The sequence below is a fragment of the Heptranchias perlo genome, unplaced genomic scaffold (genome assembly GCF_035084215.1).
Source record: "Heptranchias perlo isolate sHepPer1 unplaced genomic scaffold, sHepPer1.hap1 HAP1_SCAFFOLD_53, whole genome shotgun sequence".
NCBI classification, from domain to species: Eukaryota; Metazoa; Chordata; class Chondrichthyes; order Hexanchiformes; family Hexanchidae; genus Heptranchias; species Heptranchias perlo.
The window spans coordinates 5000595-5022469 of NW_027139548.1; the positions used below are offsets into that span (position 1 = coordinate 5000595).

Consider the following 21875-nt stretch of genomic DNA (forward strand, 5'->3'; position numbering starts at 1 on the left):
CTGCTCATTTAATATTTGTATGTTTATAAAAGACCTTTGTGTTCCTCTGCATGTTAGCCACTAATCTATTCTCATACTCTCTCTATGCCCTTCCTGTTTCCTTTTCTTTACATCTCCTCTGTACTTTCTGTATTCAGCCTGGCTCTCTAGTTATTGACTAATCATAGCAATCAATCTCTATCAATTATTCTAAGTCAGACCCAGACATGAGGTGATGAAAACCCCAGTGTTGGAGAGCTTTGGGGACCAGAGGTCCAAATCCATCCTTTTCCTCCCGAGCACTTACCACATGTCAAGTCTTAAATTACTCAAACACCATATCCCAATATGTTATTTTCTGAAAGAAATGCACCTATTTTTCATTGAAATGAATCAATCCAAACTGCTTCCACAGTATTCCGAGGGAGCTTGTTCCATAGATTGATCACTCACTCTGGTTCTTTTGCCAATTACCATTAATCTCGGTCCTCTAGTTACCGACCTTTTCTGCCACTGGAAAGAGTTTCTCCTTATTTACTCCATCAAAACCCTTCATGATTTTGAACACCTCTATTAAATCTCTCCTTAACCTTCTCTACTCCAGCGAGAAAAGCCCCAGCTTCTCTGTTCTCTCCAAGTAACTTAAGTCCCTCACCCCTGGTACCATTCTGATGAATCTCCTCTGCACCCTTTCTAAGGCCTTCACAGCCTTCCGAAAACGCATTGCCGATAATTGGACGCAATACTCCAGTTAAGGCCGAACCAAGGCTTTTTTTTCAACGATTTGACATAACTCCCTTGCTTATGCGAAGTTTTGCCGAGCTGCTCTCATATCCCAATTCGAACACCTCAAGGAGACGTTCTTTGGAGGTTTTTCCGATTGCCCACCATAAAAGTTCATGCGATTTCTTCTCCAGGAATTCCGCGGATCTTCTGCCGAAGTTGCAGCGAGGATATTGGTCCTGTTATGTCCCTGAGGTCTTCCCTTTGTGACCTGTTCTGTGACAGAGGTCCTGACTCTAATGGAGTGGATCGGTCCAGGACGAGTGATAACCAGAGCCCTCCCTGTCCACTTATTGGCCATAAAATACCCTTACACTTAGACTTCGAGAGTGAGCTTATAACCCAAATTGTCGCCGGTTACCTTATTGGAACAAGGGGTCTTCGTCATTGTGACGTGGTGTAAATGATATCCTGTGATTTCGAGGGAAACTCAATCACAAACTACATCCAAACCAGGCGGTAATAACTGGTGGAAAATATTAAAGGCCGAGAACAGCACCAGACACCAAGAAGAGATAAAATCGGATAAGCCTCCCCTTGCAAATTCACGCCTCTGCCGGCTGGAGGAGTGACCGGTGTGACGACGTGTCCTTTTTGGAACCTGGCGTGAAATTGACGCCTGTTGGTTCGTAATTCGCAGAAGCTGAGAACTGTAAACGTTAAATTAACTTTGGGCGATAGGGTAAAATGGGCGCAATCGAATTGGCTGCCCATTATACGCCTCACCTGATAGCCGATATCGCCCATTCATTATCGTCCTGTTACAATTACTGGACGATTAAAGGAGAATAGCGCAGAAGATTAGAGGGACGGTAACAAACTGGATTAAAAATGGTTCGAAAGGAAAAAATAGAACACAACAGGAAAGGGCAATTTTTCAAACTGGCTGGAAGCAGGTCGTGGTGTTTGACATAAGTTGATTTTAGGACCATTTCTGTTCACTGTGCGGATCAATGATTTGTAATTAGACTTAGAGGTAGTGGTATCGAAATTTGGAGATGATACCAAAATAGGCGGTACAGGTTATTCCATAGAAGCCCAAAGTAAACTGCAAAGGGATGTTGATAAGATGGGAGAATGGGCTCAAAAGAGGCAGATGGAAATTAATGTCAGTAAGTGCGAGGTGATGCTCTTTGTTGTATTGAAAATTGCATAAAGATGGAAGGACATTAGTGTAGTGATAAGAGGGGACTTCAATTATCCTAATATAGGCTGGGAAAATAACAGATTAAAGAACAAAGGGAGGGTGGATTCCTGAAATGTGTACAAGAGAACTTTGTGATCAATGTGTTTCCAGCCCAACGAGGGACGAAGCAGTGCTGGACCTGGGTCTCGCGAATTTAGTGGTGCAAGTAGAACATGTTTCAGTGGGAGAGCATGTGGGGAACAGTGGTCACAATGTCATTTGGTTTAGAATAGTTATGGAAACGGACAGAGTAGAAATTAAATGTGAAAATATTCATCTGGAGGAGGGCTAATTTCAGTGAGTTGAAAAGGGATCTGGCCCTGGTGGATTGGAATCAAAGATTGGCAAGAAAAACAATAAATGAGCAATGGGAGACCTTCAAGCGGAGATAGCTTGAGTAAAGATAAGACACATTCCCATGAGAGGGAATGGAAAGGCATCCAAAGCTGGAGCTCCCTGGACGAATAAAAATATAAAGATTAAAATGAAACAGAGAAAGGAGGCTTATGATAAATGCTGGGTTCGTAATTCAATAGAGAACGAAGCTGAATACAAATAGTACCGGGGAGAACTGAAAAAAAAGGAAATTAGAGGGGCAAAAAAGAGAATGAGAATAGATATATTAGGGTAATTTTATATAGGCTAATAAAGAAGGGAGCCCAAAAGTCATTTATAAACATGTAAATAATAAAAGGGAGTCAAAGGAAGGAGGGGGGCGATTATGGACCAACAAAATCGATCTTCCTTTGAAGGCAGGGGCTGAATATTCTGAAAGACTAAATGAATACTTCGCATCTGTCTTCACTAAAGTACAGGGTGGTCTTTTCTCATCAAGCAATTCATCTGCTCCAAAAGTGGTCTCCTTAATCACCTTGGCAGTAACAGGGATCCTATCCTGAAGTTGGAGTTTTATGTACAAAGTTCAGGTGTAGTAGCGATAGTTTTACCTTGACTCTGATCACTTCTTTCCGTGACATGTCACTGTGATTGCTAATGTTGAGGCCGAGGGCGTCAAATGCATGGGCTCAAAATTCAAATGTTCCATAGTTTTCACTTTTAAGTTGACGTTTGAAAAATGCAGGCATCCTGTTCAACGCTAACCACTCGAGTACTTCCTTGGCCTCGATATATAATTATTATCAGAAAACATCGAGCGGCATTCATTCGATTCACACCCCTATGAGTTTGAACAATGGTGGATGATAACTCCCCCTTCTCCCATTCAGTAGTCAGATATTAATGAGTCAACACCCTCTCCAGTTGACTGTACCTTAGCAACCAGGTCCAAAATGTCCTGCTAAGAACAATCGGGGCATAATAACACAATGGAAATAATCCATCAAAGAACAGAAATAGGTTATGTTTTCCACATTACTTTTCGAAAGCACAAGGGCTGAATAACTAGCTGAGATTTCCTTTAGCGTTACATGTTAGCAACATTGTACACCCGGGAGGATATTTTCGTCTGATTGCTATATCTAATAAAATCATGAAACTGTGTTTTCAAAACATTTTTATTGTTTTTGCCAGAATTAGTGAATTTCGACATTCCTCATGCCGTGTTGACCGAGGTGCATAGAAGCATAGGACTATGGAGGCCATTCAACCCTTCGGGCCTGATCATTCAATAAGATCACGGGGGATCTGCATGTTTTCTATGTTCATAAACATTTACATTTACAATGTTCTTAATTCAGAACGACCAGTGAAAATCCCCCCCGTCCATTATATTCTAAAGCCAAATTGTGACTTGAGAATCAAGGAAAAGGATACCTAACAATATTTATATTACTCAAGATGCAATGTAAAAATTACAGAAAAACATTCACCTAAGGTTGCAAGTTATTCTCTTTTAGTGGTAAAGGAAAATTACCTTTTGTAATTCTATAAAGAAGGATTGAGAGGCATTTGCTACCCCAGTAGTTAATCAGCATTCGGTGTGTGTGTGTGTGTGTGTGTGTGCCTGCCTGTGAGTGTGTTGTGTGTGTGTATATGTGTGCCTGTGTGTGTGTCAGTGCCTTAGTGTGTGTGCGTGTGTTTGTACCTGCGTGTTTGTGTGCCTGAGTGTGTGTGTGTGTGTGTGTGTGTGTCTGTCTGTCTGTCTGTCTCTCTGTGGTCTGTGTGTGTGTTTGTGAAATATATCAAGCGGTTTCGTATTCAGAACGAAATAAATATCCCGCTTATTTCTACGATGTATGAAAATTGACTTTATTACGTGACTGTATGTATTGGATATTTCACTGGACTAGCCATTCTGAGGCTGAGACTGATAACCCATCAGCTCAAATCCCACCATGGCAGTTCCAGAATTTGAATTCAGTTTCACAAAAACTGGAAATAAAATTCTGGTGTCAGTAAAAGTGATCGTGAAGCGGTCGGATATTTGCAAATGCCCCAATAGTTAAATAATGTCGGTCAGGGGAGGAAACTTGCCGTCCTTACCCAGTCTGTCCCTATATGTGACACCAGTCCCACATCAACGTGGTCCGCTATGAAGTGCCCTCTCAAGTGGCCCAAGCGAGCCACTCAGTTGCATCAAAACCGCTTCCAACACCACCAGCTTCTCAGGGGAACCAGGGAATGGGGAATAAATGCCGGCCTTGCCAGCGATGCCCACACCGCCAGAATGAATAACAACGAAAGTTGCTGAAGAAGACTCCGCCTATAATTGAAGTGGGTTCAGCAAGCCAATCAGCCATCAGGGCAACAAGAGATGTGCAATAATTGCGGGTCTTGCCAGCGACATCCACATGCCAAGAATGAATAAAAAATACATACTTGAAGGGTTGAGCGTCAATAGGTTTTTTCACAAACTTAGGAGGGAACATAGGAACAGGATTCGGCCATTCAGCCCATCGAGCCTGTTCAGACACATGCTGTTTTAACTTTTATTTTACAATTTTACCTGGTTTTCCACTTAACAAAGTAAAGCGAAATTCGTGACGTCGCAGTTTGCTTTCTGAAAAAGCTGTTTTGCTTGTTAAGATCATGTTAAGCAGTTTTTGGAGACAGGCGGGAAGTTTGCACTCGGGAAAAATACCAGCTGGGAACCTGCTCACCCAATAGTGTAAAACGGGCGAACTCGAATTGACCGCCTATTCTAGGCCCAGTCAGATATTCCCTTCCAATTGGAAACCATAATCGGTTATGGTGTCAAACAAGCGACTGATTCGATCTCGCCCGTTTTAACCCATCACCCACAAGTTAAAATCACACACAGCTGGACTTACTTCGAACTTTGAGGAGCTAAACGTTTTGCTACAGTCGTGGGACTATTCAACTTTGATCGCCATTCACACATCCCATTATCTATTCCGAGTGCGATTAGCGTCGATTGAAGTCAATGGAATTTAAAATTGGGTGAGGATTATAAAAGGACGGCTGATCTATAACCCTCACGTTTTGCGACCCGACGGAGTTGATTTTAACCCCCTCCCCAACGCCCCCCTTCCCTACTCTCTGTGCGCCTTGGATTTGCTCCGATTGTTGCATTGACTGGTTGAGCGTGGAGCTCAGCACCAACATGGGCGGTCAGTCCCACTACTCTCTGGACTTTCACAGAGTCCGTTGACTGTATTAGCCCATCAGATGAACAGCAAACTGTTCAATAGCCACAGTCCGCTGGTCAAACTCTCCCCACCGCACCCCCGCCCCCGGCCCCACCACCCACAATGCGCCGCTCCTGAAAGCAAATTGAAATTTGATAATCTGGTCTGCACCCGAAATATTAACATCACTTTCCTAATGTTACCTGACCGGCCTCCCACCTTGCACCCTCTGTAAATTTCAGCTCATTCAAAAAGCTGCTCCCAGTATTCTAACTCGCACCAAGTCCCGTTCACCGACCGCCCCGCTGTGTTCGCTGACCCACATTGGCTCCGATTCCGCGGCGCCTCGATTTTAAAATTCTCATCCTTGTTTTCAAATCCCTCCATGGCCCTCGCCCCCTCCCTATCTCTGTCACCTCCTCCAGCCCGACAACCCACTGAGATCTCTGCGCTCCTCCAATTCTAGCCTCCTTTGCATCCTCTGATTGTCATCTCTGTCTCGGTCCCAAAGTCTGGAATTCCCTTCGTAATTCACTCTTCCCCTTAAGACGCTTCTCAAAATGTACCTCTTTGACCAAGCTTTTGGTCACGTGTCCTAATATCTCCTTATGTGGCTCAGTGTTACATTTTGTCTGATTTACGCTTCTGTGAAGCGCCTTGGGATGTTTTACGACGTTAAAGGCGTTACAGAAATGCAAGTTGTTGTCTCTGTGGTCTCCGTGGATTGTGCCTGACCTGTTGATTTTGTCGCATTTATTGGTTTTGGTTTCCAGCCACTGCAATTGGGTTTGTTCTGTGCCTTATTTTGTTTCTGTTGAAACTCTCATGCTTTGCAATTTTTCAAAAACCCGTTATAGATAAAAAGTGAATAATCCAATAAATGTATTTATTTTTTTCTGCAAAGCAGACAATGCACACAATCTTTTGAACAGTGATCCATTGGTTTATTATGATTAATCATGTTGGATTTCAAAGCGTAAAATTGATTGTACAAATAAAAGCAAATAGTTTGTTTGCAATACCGATCGATCCATAAATCAGCCTCTTAAATTCCGAGAAACGCCCTATCCAGGCAGGGAATGTGACAATTTGGTAGCAACGATGCACTAGCTAAACGTAGGAACGAGGAACACGATGAGGCCATTCAGCCGCTCGAGTCTGTTCCGCCACTCAATGAGATCATGGCTGATCTGTGCCTCACCTCCATCCACCAGCGGATGCACAAGAGAAAATGCATCCGTATCTCTTAATACACTGAGCGAGCACAAAATCTATCAACCTCAGATTTCAAATTATTAATTGAGCTCGCATCTCCTGCTTTTTGTGGGAGTGAGTTCCACATTTCTGCCATCTTTTGTTTGAAGTGCAAATTTCTAACTTCTCTCATGAATGGCCTGGCTCTGATTTTCGGGCGATGTCCACTTCTATAAGGTAACGATGTACGAATACTTGGGACACTGATTCACCTGCAATATTCATTGGCATCACTGGCGCCATTGTTTGATGTCAATAGTTGGGATAATTTTATCTTCCGGCGATTGTGTTAAATGGCCGATATCGAATTGGCCATTCGTTGTACAACTGGACCAAGTTTCCTTTCCATTGAAGTCAATGGAGGAATGATTGGACAGGGCGAATAATGATCGGACATATCGACATCGACCATTTTCCACAATCGTCAAAAGTATAAGTTATCCACAGTGAGTGCATTGATATCTTTCAACTTCTGGAGGACATGAAACGGGCAGCAGCTGAAAATGTGCAAAAATCGGGCGAGGTGAATAATGGGATAAAGGTACGGTGATATTATGAAGGGAAAAGGCATGGTGTTTGAATTTAGGAGCATGAAATTATGTTGATACAATTGAAGGGGATAAAGGTATGTTGAAATAATTGAGGTGGATAAAGGTATGGTGATAAAATAGAGGAGGATAAAGTTATTGCTCACATACGAAATAATGTTTGCCTGCTTCTTTTACAAATGATGATGGAAGTGAAAATCCTGGAGTTCAGTCGGATGATATGGAGCATTTATTTAAGAGTACTGTGGAAAATTAATTTATTTTTGCATAACTGAAGGTGAGCAGATAGCACATTTATGGATGGTTGAAGTCTGAGCTGAGCAGGGATGATAAGATATATTCGGAATGTTGGAGCATTGGACAGGCACAGCCCCCTCGAGCTGTTCCACCATTCAATCAGATCATGGTTGATCTGTACCTCAACTCCATTTACCCGCCGATGTTCCACATCCCTTCGTAACCTTGCTCAACAAAAATCTATCAATGTCACTTTAAAAAGTTTCGATTGACCCCCAATCTCAACAGCTTCAAGGGACGACCAATCCACAAGGCCTGTTAAAGGCCCGGGCGATGAGTGAAAAATCTCTCCCGATGTATCCCCATTTATAGATTTCTCAAGTGCTTTTGTGTTGACTGTTAATGATGGGACGGATGAAGGCTGTTTCTGCCAAGATGTTAATCCTGGTCTCAGCACCGACCAGAGAATACGTTCTGCGAGGATTGGACGCCCAGAACAGAGCCCGCCTGATTTAACTTTCAATTTGAATTATGGGGACAATAAAATGGGCGAGTTCTGGGCCAGGTGCACAATCCGTCTCGGCCAATTCTCTTCCCTACCCCAGATTCAAGCAATGTTAGCACTCAGACAGTCAAACAAACCAAAATTTACATCGATTAAACCGTGTGGAAAGGACGGAAGGAATTTAAACTTTTTTCGATAATGTAAAACTGATAAAGTCAGATCGGCCGCTCGTTGCACACCTCTCCTAATATTCATTTCCATTGTTATCAACAGCGGGCTGTTGTTGAGCAGTTGCCCGATGTGATTCCGCCCACTTGGCACTAAAGATCCACATTTACAAATGGTTCAATTCTGACCAGGGAAATGGATTCATATTTATCGATGTTTGGCTATTGTCTTTTACTGACCAGGGAGGATGCATCAAGATTTAAATGGTATAGGTGCTTTTATACTGACAGGGGATGGTTAGTCAACATTTATAGATAGTCAAGGGGCTATTGTGACGACAAGAGAAAATGCATCCGATTTAGTCGATGGTGAGTGTGTTGTTGTTCTCATCCAGGAAGATGAATCCACATTTATAGTTAGTGACGGTGATATTATACTGACCAGAGAAGATGTCGCAAAGTTAGTGGATGGTGAAGATGCTGCTGTTCCCATCAGGGAAGGTGAATCAACAATTACAAATAGTGAAGGTGCTTTTGAACTGATGATAGAAGCTATATCCGAATTGGCAGATGATTAACGTGCTAAGGTATTGGCCTGCAGATAGTGAAGGTGCTATTGAAGCGATGAGAGAAGGCTTAGCAATGTTAGTAGATGATGAAAGTTATACTGCACTGGCCTGGGATGGTGTAGTTTGATTAGCAGATGATGATGGTACTTTATGAACCTGGGAAGGTGTCGTCTGATTCAATGATGACGAAGGTACTGTATTGATCTGGGAAGGTGCAACCTGATTAATAGATGACGATGGTACTGTATTGACCTCGGATGGTTTGCTCTGATGTACAGATGATGATGATCCTGAATTGACCTCGGATGGTGTAGCCTGATTTACAGACGATGAGGGTATTGTATTGACCTGGAATGGTTTTGACTGGTTTAAAGATGATGATGTTATTGTATTGACTCGGGATTGTGTAGCCTGGTTTATGGATGATGATCGGACTGTATTGACCTGAGATGGTGTAGTTTGATTCATAGACGATGATGGTACTGTATTGACCTGGGATGATTTGATCTGATTCATAGTTGATGATGGTACTGTATTGACCTGGGATGTTTTGGTCTGATTTCGAGACGATGATGGTGCTGTATTGACGTGGGATGATTTGGCCTGATTTATAGTTGATGATGTTACTGTATTGATCTGGGATGTTTTGGTCTGATTTATAGACGATGAAGGTACTTTATTGACCAGGGTTGGTCTTGCCTGATTTAAAGATGATTTTGTCACTGTATTGACCTGGGATTGCGTAGCCCGGTTTACAGATGATGTCGGTGCTGTATTGACCTGGGAAGGTGTGGTTTGATTTATATTCGATGATGGTACTATATTGATCTGTAATGGTTCAGTCTGATTTACAGATGATGAAGTTACCGTATTAACCTGGGATGATGTGGCCTGACTTATTGCTGATGATGGTACCGTATGGACCTGTAAGGTTTTGGACTGATTTATTGATGGTGATGGGACTGTATTGCCCTTGGATGGTGCAGTCTGATTTATTGATGATGATGGTGCTATATAAATCTTGGAAGATTTGGCCTGATTTATTGATGATGATTGGACTGTATTGTCCTTTGATGGTGTAATCTGATTTATAGATGATGCTGGTTCTATTTTGATCTTGGAGGATTTGGCCTGATTTATAGATGATGATGTGACTGTATTGTCCTCGGAGGATGTAGCCTGATTTATAGATGTTGGAAATGCTCTAATAATGTCCTGTGGTGAGATATACACCACAGAAGGTAATGGCAATGCTGAATGTAAAGACTGAAGGAGCACTGGTCTCACCGTGACGGCCGATGATGGTTGCAAGCTTTTACTCGCCAGAGAGCGAGAAAGCAGAATAGTGGGTTCAGTCGTCGATGGGGCCTTCACCCTGTTGGAAGATGAAGGCACAGTCCCACTGGACAAAATAGGCACAGTCGCATTGCTCAAAATGGGCAAATTCGCACTAGTCACAATGGGCACACTCGCATTGGTCACAATAGGCACAGTCTCACTGTGCGCAATGCGCGCAGTCTCATTGGTCGAAATGGGCACAGTCTTACTGGTCACAATGGGCACAGTCTCACTGGTCACAATGGGCACAGTCTCACTGGTCACAATGGGCACCGTCGCATTGGTCACAATGGGCACAGTCTCACTGGTCACAATGGGCACAGTCTCACTGGTCACAATGGGCACAGTCTCACTGGTCACAATGGGCACCGTCGCATTGGTCACAATGGGCACAGTCTCACTGGTCACAATGGGCACAGACTCACTGGTCACAATGGGCACAGTCCCATTGGTCAAAATGGGCACAGTCGTACTGGTCACAATGGGCACAGTCCCATTGGTGAAAATGGGCACAGTCGTACTGGTCACAATGGGCACAGTCCCATTTGTCAAAATGGGCACAGTCGTACTGGTCACAACGGACACAGTCGCACTGGTCACAATGGGCACCGTCGCATTGGTCACAACGGGCACTGTCGCACTGGTCACAACAGGCAAAGTCGAAATGTTCACAGCGGGCACAGTCGCTCTTCTCACAATGGGCACAGTCGCATTGGTCAAAATGGGCACAGCCACCCTGGTCACAACGGGCACAGTCGCACTGGCCACAACGGGCACAGTCGCACTGGTCACAACGGGCACAGTCTCAATGGTCACAACAGGCACAGTCGCACTGGTCACAACGGGCACAGTCTCAATGGTCACAACAGGCACAGTCGCACTGGTCACAACGGGCACAGTCGCACTGGTCACAATGGGCACAGATGCACTGTTCACAACAGGCACAGGCGCACTGGTCCCAATGGACACAGTCGCACTATTCGCAATGGGCAGAGTCGCATTGGTCACAACGGGCACAGTCTCACTGGTCACAATGGGCACAGTCTCACTGGTCACAATGGGCACAGTCCCATTGGTCAAAATGGGCACAGTCGTACTGGTCACAATGGGCACAGTCCCATTGGTCAAAATGGGCACAGTCGTACTGGTCACAATGGGCACAGTCCCATTTGTCAAAATGGGCACAGTCGTACTGGTCACAATGGGCACAGTCTCACTGGTCACAATGGGCACAGTCCCATTGGTCAAAATGGGCACAGTCGTACTGGTCACAATGGGCATAGTCCCATTTGTCAAAATGGGCACAGTCGTACTGGTCACAATGGGCACAGTCGCACTGGTCACAACGGACGCAGTCGCACTGGTCACAATGGGCACCGTCGCATTGGTCCAGATGGGCACAGTCGCTCTTGTCACAATGGGCACAGTCGCATTCGTCAAAATGGGCACAGCCACACTGGTCACAATGGGCACAGTCCCATTGGTCAAAATGGGCACAGTCGTACTGGTCACAATGGCCATAGTCCCATTTGTCAAAATGGGCACAATCGCACTGGTCACAACGGTCACAGTCGCACTGGCCACAACGGGCACAGTCGCACTGGTCACAAGCGGCACAGTCGCACTGGTCAGAACAGGCACAGTCGCACTGGTCACAACGGGCACAGTCGCACTGGTCACAATGGGCACAGATGCACTGGTCACAACAGGCACAGGTACACTGGTCCCAATGGACACAGTCGCAATATTCACAATGGGCACAGTCGCATTGGTCACAACGGACACAGTCGCACCAGTCACAGCGGGCAAAGTTGCACTAGTCACAACGGGCATAGTCGCACTGGTCACAACGGGCACAGTCGCACTGGACACAACGGGCACAGTCGCACCAGTCACAGCGGGCAAAGTTGCACTAGTCACAACGGGCACAGTCGCACTGGTCACAACGGGCACAGTCGCACCAGTCACAGCGGGCAAAGTTGCACTAGTCACAACGGGCATTGTCGCACTGGTCACAACGGGCAGAGTCGCACTGTTCACAACGGGCACAGTCGCACTAGTCACAAAGGGCACAGTCGCACTTGTCACAACGGGCACAGTCGCACTGGTCACAACGGGCACAGTCACACTGGTCACAGCGGGCGCAGTCGTACTGGTCACAATGGGCACAGTCATACTGGTCAAAACGGGCACAGTCGCATTGGTCACAATGGGTACCATCTTACTGGTCACAATGGGCACAGTCGCACTGCTCACAATGGGCAGAGTCGTAGTGGTCACAACGGGCACATTCTTACTGGACAGAACGGGCACAGATGCATTGGTCACAATGGACATAGTCCCATTGGTCACATTGGGCATAGTCACATTGGTCACAATGGGCAGAGTCACATTGGTCACAATGGGCACAGTCGCATTGGTCACAATGGGCAGAATCACATTGGTTACAACGGGCACAGTCGCACTGGTCACAACAGGCACAGTCGCATTGGTCACAATGGGCACAGTCGCATTGGTCACAATGGGCACAGTCGCACTGGTGACGAAGTGCACAGTCGCACTCGTAACAACGGGCAGAGTCGCACTGGTCACAACGGGCAGAGTCGCACTGGACACAACGGGCACAGTCGCACTGGTCACGAAGGGCACAGTCGCACTGGTCACAACGGGCACAGTCGCACTGGTCACAACGGGCACAGTCGCACTGGTCACAGTGGGCACAGTCGCACTGGTCACAGTGGGCACAGTCGCACTGGTCACAGTGGGCACAGTCGTACTTGTAACCAAGGAAGTCACTAACGATGTTGTGGATGTTGGAGACTGGGCTGTTGAATTAAGGGCTGGACGTGCTTCACCGAGTGAGGAAGTTGTTTGTATTGACACAGGGTGAGTGGGCAATAAAGCCGCAGTTGGTCTCCTCGTGGACGTGGCTGTACTTTTGGTGCGTTGACTCACAATCCTGGAATTGGCAGAAAGCGGAGATTGAGATTCGCTGAGCGCCGGGAGCCCTTTGACCGTGGATGGTGCCCCAGTCAGAGTTGACACTGTGCAAAGTTGGAGACACAATGTAAAGAGATTATTGGAGTCAACGGGGTGTCAAATTGGACATGGGCGGGGGATTCAAAACAGGCAGAATCACATTTTCTGCCCGTTGTCCAACAGACCTGATATTCACTTCTATTGAAGTCAATGCAGTGCGTTTAATTACCGCCTGTTTTGTGCCACCGCCAATTTCATCTTCCAACTTCTGCAGCTGAGCTCGAAATCAGCACTTTTAAAAAGTGCAGCTCCGGTGCAAACAAACTCTGAATTAAAGTTAGTGTGTCCATGGTCAAATTTGAAGCTCCCTGTCGATATCCACAGTGGGAAACCGCTTGCTGGGTGCCAGCCCTCACAGACGGTTCAGGGCTTTCGTGAATTGCGCCCGAAAAACTCTTCGAATGTAAAGGATTCAGCAATGCCAGGACGTGAATGGGGAGATTGCCCACTTCAGTGGTCTTGACAAATACCCCCGAGAACATATCGGGAAACTGGCCAGTGATTAAAACTAAGATTTTAAAATTATGAGGGTAGAACTTAATCTTTACCGCTGGATGTTCACAATCCTCTGGGCGGGGGATGGTGGTCGACATTTAACTGCTCTCTGAAGTGGGCGAGCAAACCACAGATCGGGGCAACAAGGTTTGATCCTATCTGTGATTCCAGTCCTACACCAATGTGGTTGACTCTTAACTGCTCTCTGAACTGGGCTCGGAAGTCATTTCGTGACATCAACCAAATACCAGCGGTTCAAGAAGAAGCCCCATCACCAACTTCTGAACGGCATCTCGCGGACGGACAATAAATGCCGTCCTTGCCAACGATGCCCATATCCTAAGAATGTATTTTAAGAAAGGGAATATCTGGCGGGTTCTGTCAGGGTCCTTCCACCCGCCCAGCTCAACTTTCTTCCACCCAGGTTTAACACAGCGGGCGACAAGAACGAAAATCCAACTCTTTGCTGGTATTTTGGATTCCTCGCATTAATTTCATTCTACTCTCTGGAACAATTGGCTCTTTATTGTTCAGTTTCCTCACCCCATGGGCGTAGATTTCAGCCTCTCTTTTCTGGTGGGAGCGCATAAAGGTGAGAAAAAAGGAAATCACTTGCATTTATTAGCGCCTTTCATGACCTCAGGCGATCCAAATTGCTTTACAACTAATGAAGCACTTTTGAAGTGTAGTCACTGTTGTGATGTAAGAAACACGGCAGCCACTTTGAGCACAGGCAGATCCCACAAAATGGCATTGTGATACTGACCAGATAATCTGTTTCCGTGATGTTGCATGAGGGATAATTATTGGCCCGGAGGCCCGGGAGAACTCCCCTGCCCTTTTCCGAAATAATGCAATGGGATCGTTTACGTCCACCTGAGATGGCAGACAGGGACTCGGTTTAAAATCTCATCCAAAAGATGGCACCAGCAACAGTGCAGCGCTCCCTCAGCACCGCACTGGGAGGGTCGGCCGAGATTTTTTGCTCAACTCTCCGGAGTGGGCCTATGAACCTGCGCCTGTTGACTCAGAGGCAAGAATGCAACCCACTGAACGACGCTGACACCTCCAAAATTTAAAAAAGGAAATTCTGGAGGTGACGATAGCATGCTGGGAGCGGAATCTGCCAGGTTTTCAAGGAAATCCTGGAGGTGAGGATTGCATTCTGGGAGCGAAATCTGTCAGGTTTCAAAGAAGATTCTGGAGGTGAGGATTGCATGCTGGGAGCGGAGTCTGTCAGGTTTTAAAGAAGATTCTGGAGGTGAGGGTTGCATGCTGGGAGCGGAGTCTGTCAGGTTTTGATGGAGATTCTGGAGGTGAGGGTTGCATGCTGGGAGCGGAATCTGTCAGGTTTTAATGGAGATTCTGGAGGTGAGGGTTGCATGCTGGGAGCGAAATCTGACAGGTTTTGATGGAGATTCTGGAGGTGAGGGTTGCATACTGGGAGCGGAGTTTGTCAGGTTTTAAAGGAGATTCTGGAGCTGAGGGTTGCATGCTGGGAGCGGAATCTGTCATGTTTTGATGGAGATTCTGGAGGTGAGGGTTGCATGCTGGGAGCGGAGTCTGTCAGGTTTGAATGTAGATTCTGGAGGTGAGGGTTGCATGCTGGGAGCTGAATCTGTCAGGTTTTCAAGGAGATTCTGGAGGTGAGGATTGCATGCTGGGTGCGGAATCTGACAGGTTTTCCTCATTTTTTTTTCATTGGCGGGTTGTGTTAAGGCCGCGTAATCTTCCCGCCTAATTTCCCTTCATAAACCCCGCCCAGGCAATATTAAAGATGCAGCGGTGGGTGAAATTAGACATGTTCGGGAACACAAATGGGATTCGCTTTTGCCGACCGTTATACAACAATCCCGATACCTCTCGTTTTGCATCCCCGCCAATGTCCAATTTCATCATCCATATTGACTCCGTTCTGTTTCTGTGCTCTTACCTTCGTCAGCAGGACAGGCTATCTTGTTCACGTCCAGGTAACTCTTTCCTCCCAGGGCTATCGCCACCTGTGAGATCGTTGCAAGGTCCTTAATGCTTCCCTCAGAAATTTCATGCATCATTTTCAGCGCCGATTTGGTGCAATTATAGACACGTGATGTGTACACGTTGATGTGTTCGGCCAGGGCCTGTGGTGTAAAGAGGGGAACAGTAAATTTAACATTCATGCAAAAAATGATTCAAAAATAATTTAATCTGAGCACCCATCAACACTTTCTGAAAGCACTGCCGCATAAAGTGGAAATCAATGGAAATAAAAATGGGGAGAGACGTAAAACGGCCTTCAGATTCGCTATCACCCGTTTTATATCATCACACAAAGTCAAGATCAATTCCTAGGTGCGTTCTGGCTAGGGTTCAGTTTATATTAGATTACTGTGTGGTTAGACCATACTTAGAGTACTGTGTACAGTTCTGGTCTGGTGAGACCACACTTGGAGTACTGTGCACAGATCTGGTCTGGTGAGGCCACTGTTGGAATAGTGGGCACAGTTCCAGTTTCCAAATTACAAAAAAGGACATAGAGACACTGGAGAAGGTGCAAAGAAAGATTTAAAAGGAAAATACCAGAACTGAGAAGTCTCACGACCAAGAAAGATTGAGCTGGCTGGGGCTCTTTTCTCGAGAACTGAAAAGGCTGAGAGATGACCTAATAGAGGTCTTTAAAATTATGAAGGGTTTCGATAGGCCCAAATAGAGAAGATATTTCGACATGTAGGGTTGTCCAAATGTACGGGTCATAAACATAAGATAGTTAACAATAAATCCAGTAAGTAATTCAGGAGATATATATTTGCAAAAAGACTCGTTAGAATGTGGAACTCGCAGTTGAGGCGGCTCGAACAGCTGCATTAAACGGGAAGCTAGATATGCATGGAGGAGAAAGGAGTGGAAGGATATGTTGATAGGCTTAGATGAAGTAGGATGGGAGGAGGCTCGAGTGGAGCATAAAGACCGGCATGGACCAGTTGGGCCGATTGGCCTGTTTATGTGGTGTAAATTCTATAATTTCATGCGAAGATTGACCTGCTGGAATTTGAAGTCAACTAGTTTCCCCACATAACCCAGCATCCTGTTAATATTGCTTCCTGCAACTTCATAGTCTTTAACTTGATTAGCATAAAGTCGATTATCATTCTGGTCATTTTAACTTTAGGTCATGGTGTAAAATGTGTGATATCGAATAAACCGTCCATTGCACATGGCACCCCATTTTTAAATTCCATCACATCAGTGGTATGGAGGAGTCTCCGATTTTTCCAATACACTGCACTTTGCATTTGTTAACACGGAACGTCAGTTGATCACATTAAGCTTCCATGCACCGATATCACGGTATCATTTCTAAACTCTAATTGTTGTTGATTTATCACTCAATATGGTGTGACAATGCAGTTACTAACGTATGGCCCTCAGTTCCCATTAAACTAATAATCCATTAGCCGATTTCACATCATCTTACCTGCATGGCCAGCCCTGTACTACTCAGGCTCCCAATGGTCCCGTCCTCTCTCACTTCACTGAGGATCCGCCTCGTCGTCCACATTAAGGCCCTCGCAATGTCAAGTCGAGATCTACCTCTTGGTTGTTGTGAGCGTAACAAACATGTGAGACTAAGTGCAGCGGTGGCCATCGTATCTACAACACAGGAAACATGACCATCCTTTCGCGGAATACTTTACAGTTAATTGGCTGCTGATCATCCAATCAGAGCTGCAAATCACGCAGTAGCTGTAGCATTTGAAAATGATAAATATCGGTGAAAGCACAATTTTAAAGGTTTCCAGGAACAGAGTGACCTGGGGGTTCACCTACACCAATCTTTGAAGATGGCAGGACAAGTTGAGGAGGCTGTGAAAATGTCAGACGGGATCGTTGGTTTTATAACTAGAGGCATAGAGTACAAAAACAAAGACGTTATCAATTTATAAATCACTGATGAAGCCCCAGCTGTAGTATTGTGTTCAATGCTGGGCACCACTCATTAGGAACGGTGCCAAACCCTTAGGGAGGACACAAAGGAGATTTACTAGAATCGTACCAGGAATGAGGGACTTCAGTTATGTGTAGAGGCTGGAGAAGCTGGGGTTGATCTCCTTCGAGCAGAGAAGGTTAATGGGAGATTTAATAGGGGTCGTCAAAATAATGAAAGTCTTTGATACAGTAGATCCGGAGAAATGGTTTCCACTGGCAGGAGGGTCGGTAACCAGAGCGTCCGATTTAAGATAACTGACAAATTATCCAGGTGGGAAATGAGGAGAATTTTTTATGCAGCGAGTTGTAAAGATCTGCAACGCACTGCCTGAAATGGTGGTGGAAGCAGATTCAATCGTAACTTTCAAAAGGGAAGTGGGTATATTCTTGAAAAGCAAAAGAAATACAGGTCGATGGGGAAGAAGAGGGGGCATTGGGACTAATTGGACAACTCTTTCAAAGGGGCGGCACAGGCACGACGGGCGAAACGGCCGCTTTCTGTGCTTTAACATTCGATCATATTCGAAGCCCCCGAGGCACGAGCGACCCAAGGACCCAATACCTGAAGGGACGCTTCCCAAATTCACGCTCATTTGAACCTCAGTCCAGTGTCCAATTGAGTTTCTCCCCAACGCAAGTTTCCCAATCCCTGACAAGCAGCGGCCTTGTCATGAATATGGAACTGTATAGGCTTCAGATGGGAATGGGACTGGGGTTAGGGGACAAGACTGAGGCGGTGAAGTGCTATTTCCATACAACATGTATGGGGTGAAAATGGACATGAACGGGGACGCAAAAATCAGGTGGAATCGCAATGGTCGCCCGTTATATCAGGTGTGTTGTATAACAGTCGCAAAATGCAATTCCGCCTGTCCCATCTGCAATTTCACCCTCGCACTCTTTATCCGACCATGACCTTTGAACTCAGCACCCCATTTCTTCAACCAAAAATACCAACAAATGGATATTTTTCGAACAATAAAATGAAATGTGGAATTTGCACATACATACCTACAGTTAATTCTTTCCCATGTTGTGAGATCTTCCTGAGATGAACCAGGGCGAAATTGTGAATGATTAAGCGATGGACAAGTCGCTCCTCCTGACACAGAGCCAGGATTGCCAGACTGGCTTCAGTAAAGGTCTTTTGAGAATATCCAGCGCTTTCTGAAAAATACAGTGATAGACTCCGGTGTTAGATTTGCGCTCGACTTCTGGAACACAGGAACTACAGCTGTAAGAATCCTTCAGTAGTTCGTTCCAGATCTCCTTAAACATAATGGTGGCGTTCTCTGTGTGTCAGAGGTCAGGTCAAGTAATTAAATGAATTATAGAATTACATTAAATTTACAGCACCGAATGAGGCCTTTCGGCCGAACAGGCCGATGTCGGCGTTTGTGCTCCACACGAGCCTGCTCCCACCCTTTTCATCTCATTCTATCAGCTTACCCTTCCATTCATTTCTCCCTCATGTGTGTATTTAGCTTCCCTTTAAATGCATATATGCTTTTCGCCTCAACTACTCCTTGTGGGAGCAAGTTCCACATTCTAACCACTCTCTGGATAAAGAAATTTCTCCTGAATTCCCAATTTATTGATCAGTGACCACCTTTATTTATGGCCTCCTAGTTTTGGACTAACCCACGAGTGGAAACGAGTGGAATAGGATTAGAAATTGTGGGGATTATTACAGACTGAGGTGAGAATGGGGCTGGAGGTTATAGTTTGAGATAAGAATGGATTGGATATCATGGAGATACGTACAGACAGAAATGGGATTGTAGATAATGGGAAAGGTACATGCTGAGGGGGAAATTGGAGTGGATGTTTTAGGAATATGTTCAGACTGACATGGCAAAGGGAATAGAGATTATGGAGTCAGGAGCACATCCAAAACCCTTCTGCCCTCATCCTAAATCATACGAAATCCCGTTCACCCATCACCCCCTGTGCTCGCTGACCTACATTGGCTCCCGGTCTGGGAACACCTCGATTTTAAATTTCTCATCCTTCATTTTCAAATCCCTTCATACCTCGCCCCTCCCTATCTCTGTAACCTCCTCCAGCCTTACAACCCTCCGAGATCTCTGCGCTCCTCCAAATCTTACCTCTTGCGCATCCACGATTTTAATCGCTCCAACCTTAGCGGCCATGCCTTCAACGACCTAAGCATCAAGCTCTGGAATTCCTTCCCTAAACCACTCCACCTCTGTAGCTCTCTCTCCTCCTTTAAGATGCTCCTTAAATTCAACACCTTTGACAAGATCTCACATATCATAATATCACTTTATGAGGCTCGGTATCAAATTTTGTTTGGAAATCTTTCATTTGAAGCACCTTGGGACGTGGTACCATGTTAAACGCGCGATATAAATGCAAATTGTTGTTATGAGGACCGATACAGACAGAGATGTGAGTGTGATTGGAGATTATGAGGACAGGTACAGACAGAGATGCGAGTGTGATTGGAGGTTATGGCGACAGGTGTAGATAGGGGTGTGAGTGTGATTGGAGGTTATGAGGATGGATACAAACAGAGAGTGAGGGTCATTGGAGGTGATGAGGGCAGGCAGAAACAGAGATGTGAATGTGTTTGACGATATGAGGACAGATACAAACTGAGATGTGAGTGTGATTGTAGGATTTCCTGGTATCATTGTATCAAGGTATGGTACAGCACAGGAGGAGGCCTGCCGCCCTATCATGCCGGTGCCGACTCTTTGAAAGAGCACGCCAATTATTCCCATTCCTCTCCTCTTCCACCACAGCCCTGTCATTTTTTTCCCCTTCAAGTATTTATGCAATTCCTTTTAAACTTACAAATGAACCTGCTTCCACCACGCTTTCAGGCTGTGCATTCCAGATCACAAGTTGCTGTGTAAAAAAATGTTTCCTCATGTCGCCTCTGGCACTTTTGCAGATCACCTTAAATCTGTGTCCTCTGGTTACCGACCCTCCTGCCACTGGAAACAGTTTATCCATATTTACTCGATCAAAACCGTTCATGATTTTGAACACCTCGATCAAATCACCCCATAACCTTCTCTGCTCTAAGGAGAACAGCCCAACCAGTCTCTCCGCATAACTAAAGCCCTTCATCCCTGGTACCGTTCTAATAATTCTATTCTGCACCCTCTGTAAGGCCTTGACATCCTTTCTGAAGTGTGTGGCCGGAATTATACGCAATGCTAAAGCCGAGGGCTAATCAGTGTTATATCAAAGTTTAGCGTAACTTCCCATGCTTTTGTACTCTATGCCTCTATTAATAAAGCCCAGGATCCCATATGCTTTTTTCACAGCCTTCTCAACTTGGTCCTGACACCTTCAACGATTTGTTCATATGCATCCCCAGGTCTCTCTGTTCCTGCACCCCCTTTAAAATTGTACCATCCAGCTTATATTTCCTCTCCACATTCTTCCTTCAAAAATGTATCACTTTACACTTCTCTGTGTTAAATTATATCTTCCATATGTCTGCAGATTTCACCAGTCTTTCTATGTCCTCCTGAAGTCTGTTACCACCCTTCACATTGTTTACCACATTTCCAAGTTTCCTGTGATCGGCAAATTTGAAATTATACCCTCTGCACACACGTTCAGCTCATTAAAATACATCAAAAAGAGTAGTGGTCCTAATATTGGCCCCTGGGGATCACTGCTCTATACTTCCCTCCAGTCTGAAAAACAACCGTTCACCACTTCACTCTGCTGTCTGTCCCTTAGCCAATTTTGTATCCACGATGGCTCTGTCCCTTTAATTCTATGGGCTCACAAGTCTATTTTGTGATACGTTATCAAATGCATATACACAACATCAACCGCAAAGCCCATATCAACCCTTTCCGTTACTTCATCAAAGAACTCAATCAGGTTGGTCTCAAACGATTTTCCTTTAACAAATCCGTGCTGACTTTCATTTATCAGCCCATGCTTTTCCAAGTGCCTGTTAATTTTGTCCCGGATTTAATGTCTCTAACAGATTCTCCAGCACCGACGTTAGCTTGCCCGCCTTGTAATTGCTGGGTTTACCTCACTGTCCTCTTTTTTGAACAGGGGTGTATCATTTGCAATCCTCCAGGCTTCTGGCACCGTCACCATTTATAAGGAGGATTGGAAGATTGTGGCCACAGCCTCCGCAAATTCAACCTTTCCTTCCCAGAATAATCCATGATGCATCTCCTCTATACCTGGTGACTTTTCTATTTGGAGTACTGCCAATCTTATAAGTACTTCCTCTTAATCGCTTTTTATGCGATCCAAT

At 45.3% G+C, this 21875-nt stretch overlaps 1 protein-coding gene across 1 annotated transcript; it reads right to left on the reverse strand.

Annotated features, from left to right (window-relative positions):
* Positions 1–1307: 1307 nt before the first annotated feature.
* Positions 1308–17273, reverse strand: LOC137315038 (mucin-2-like). The gene is made up of 6 exons (XM_067979994.1): positions 17103–17273; positions 15582–15768; positions 13514–13661; positions 11466–12794; positions 10540–11162; positions 1308–1381 (listed from the first exon to the last, which is right to left on the reverse strand). The coding sequence occupies exons 1-6, from the start codon at positions 17271–17273 to the stop codon at positions 1308–1310; spliced, it is 2532 nt and encodes an 843-aa protein (XP_067836095.1).
* Between the last annotated feature and the right edge of the window lie 4602 nt (positions 17274–21875).

Bases quoted from the DNA above. Each gene is read 5' to 3' on its own strand.
- LOC137315038 (XM_067979994.1), bottom strand. From the start codon at position 17,273: ATGGCCACCGCTGCACTTAGTCTCACATGTTTGTTACGCTCACAACAA. The intron at 15,769-17,102 runs GTAAGATGATGT...TTTACACCACAG, and splicing joins GTACAGGGCTGGCCATGCAG to GCCCTGGCCGAACACATCAA. The intron at 12,795-13,513 runs GTCTGTGAGGGC...CGTTGTGACCAG, and splicing joins ATTCACGAAAGCCCTGAACC to TGCGACTGTGCCCGTTGTGA.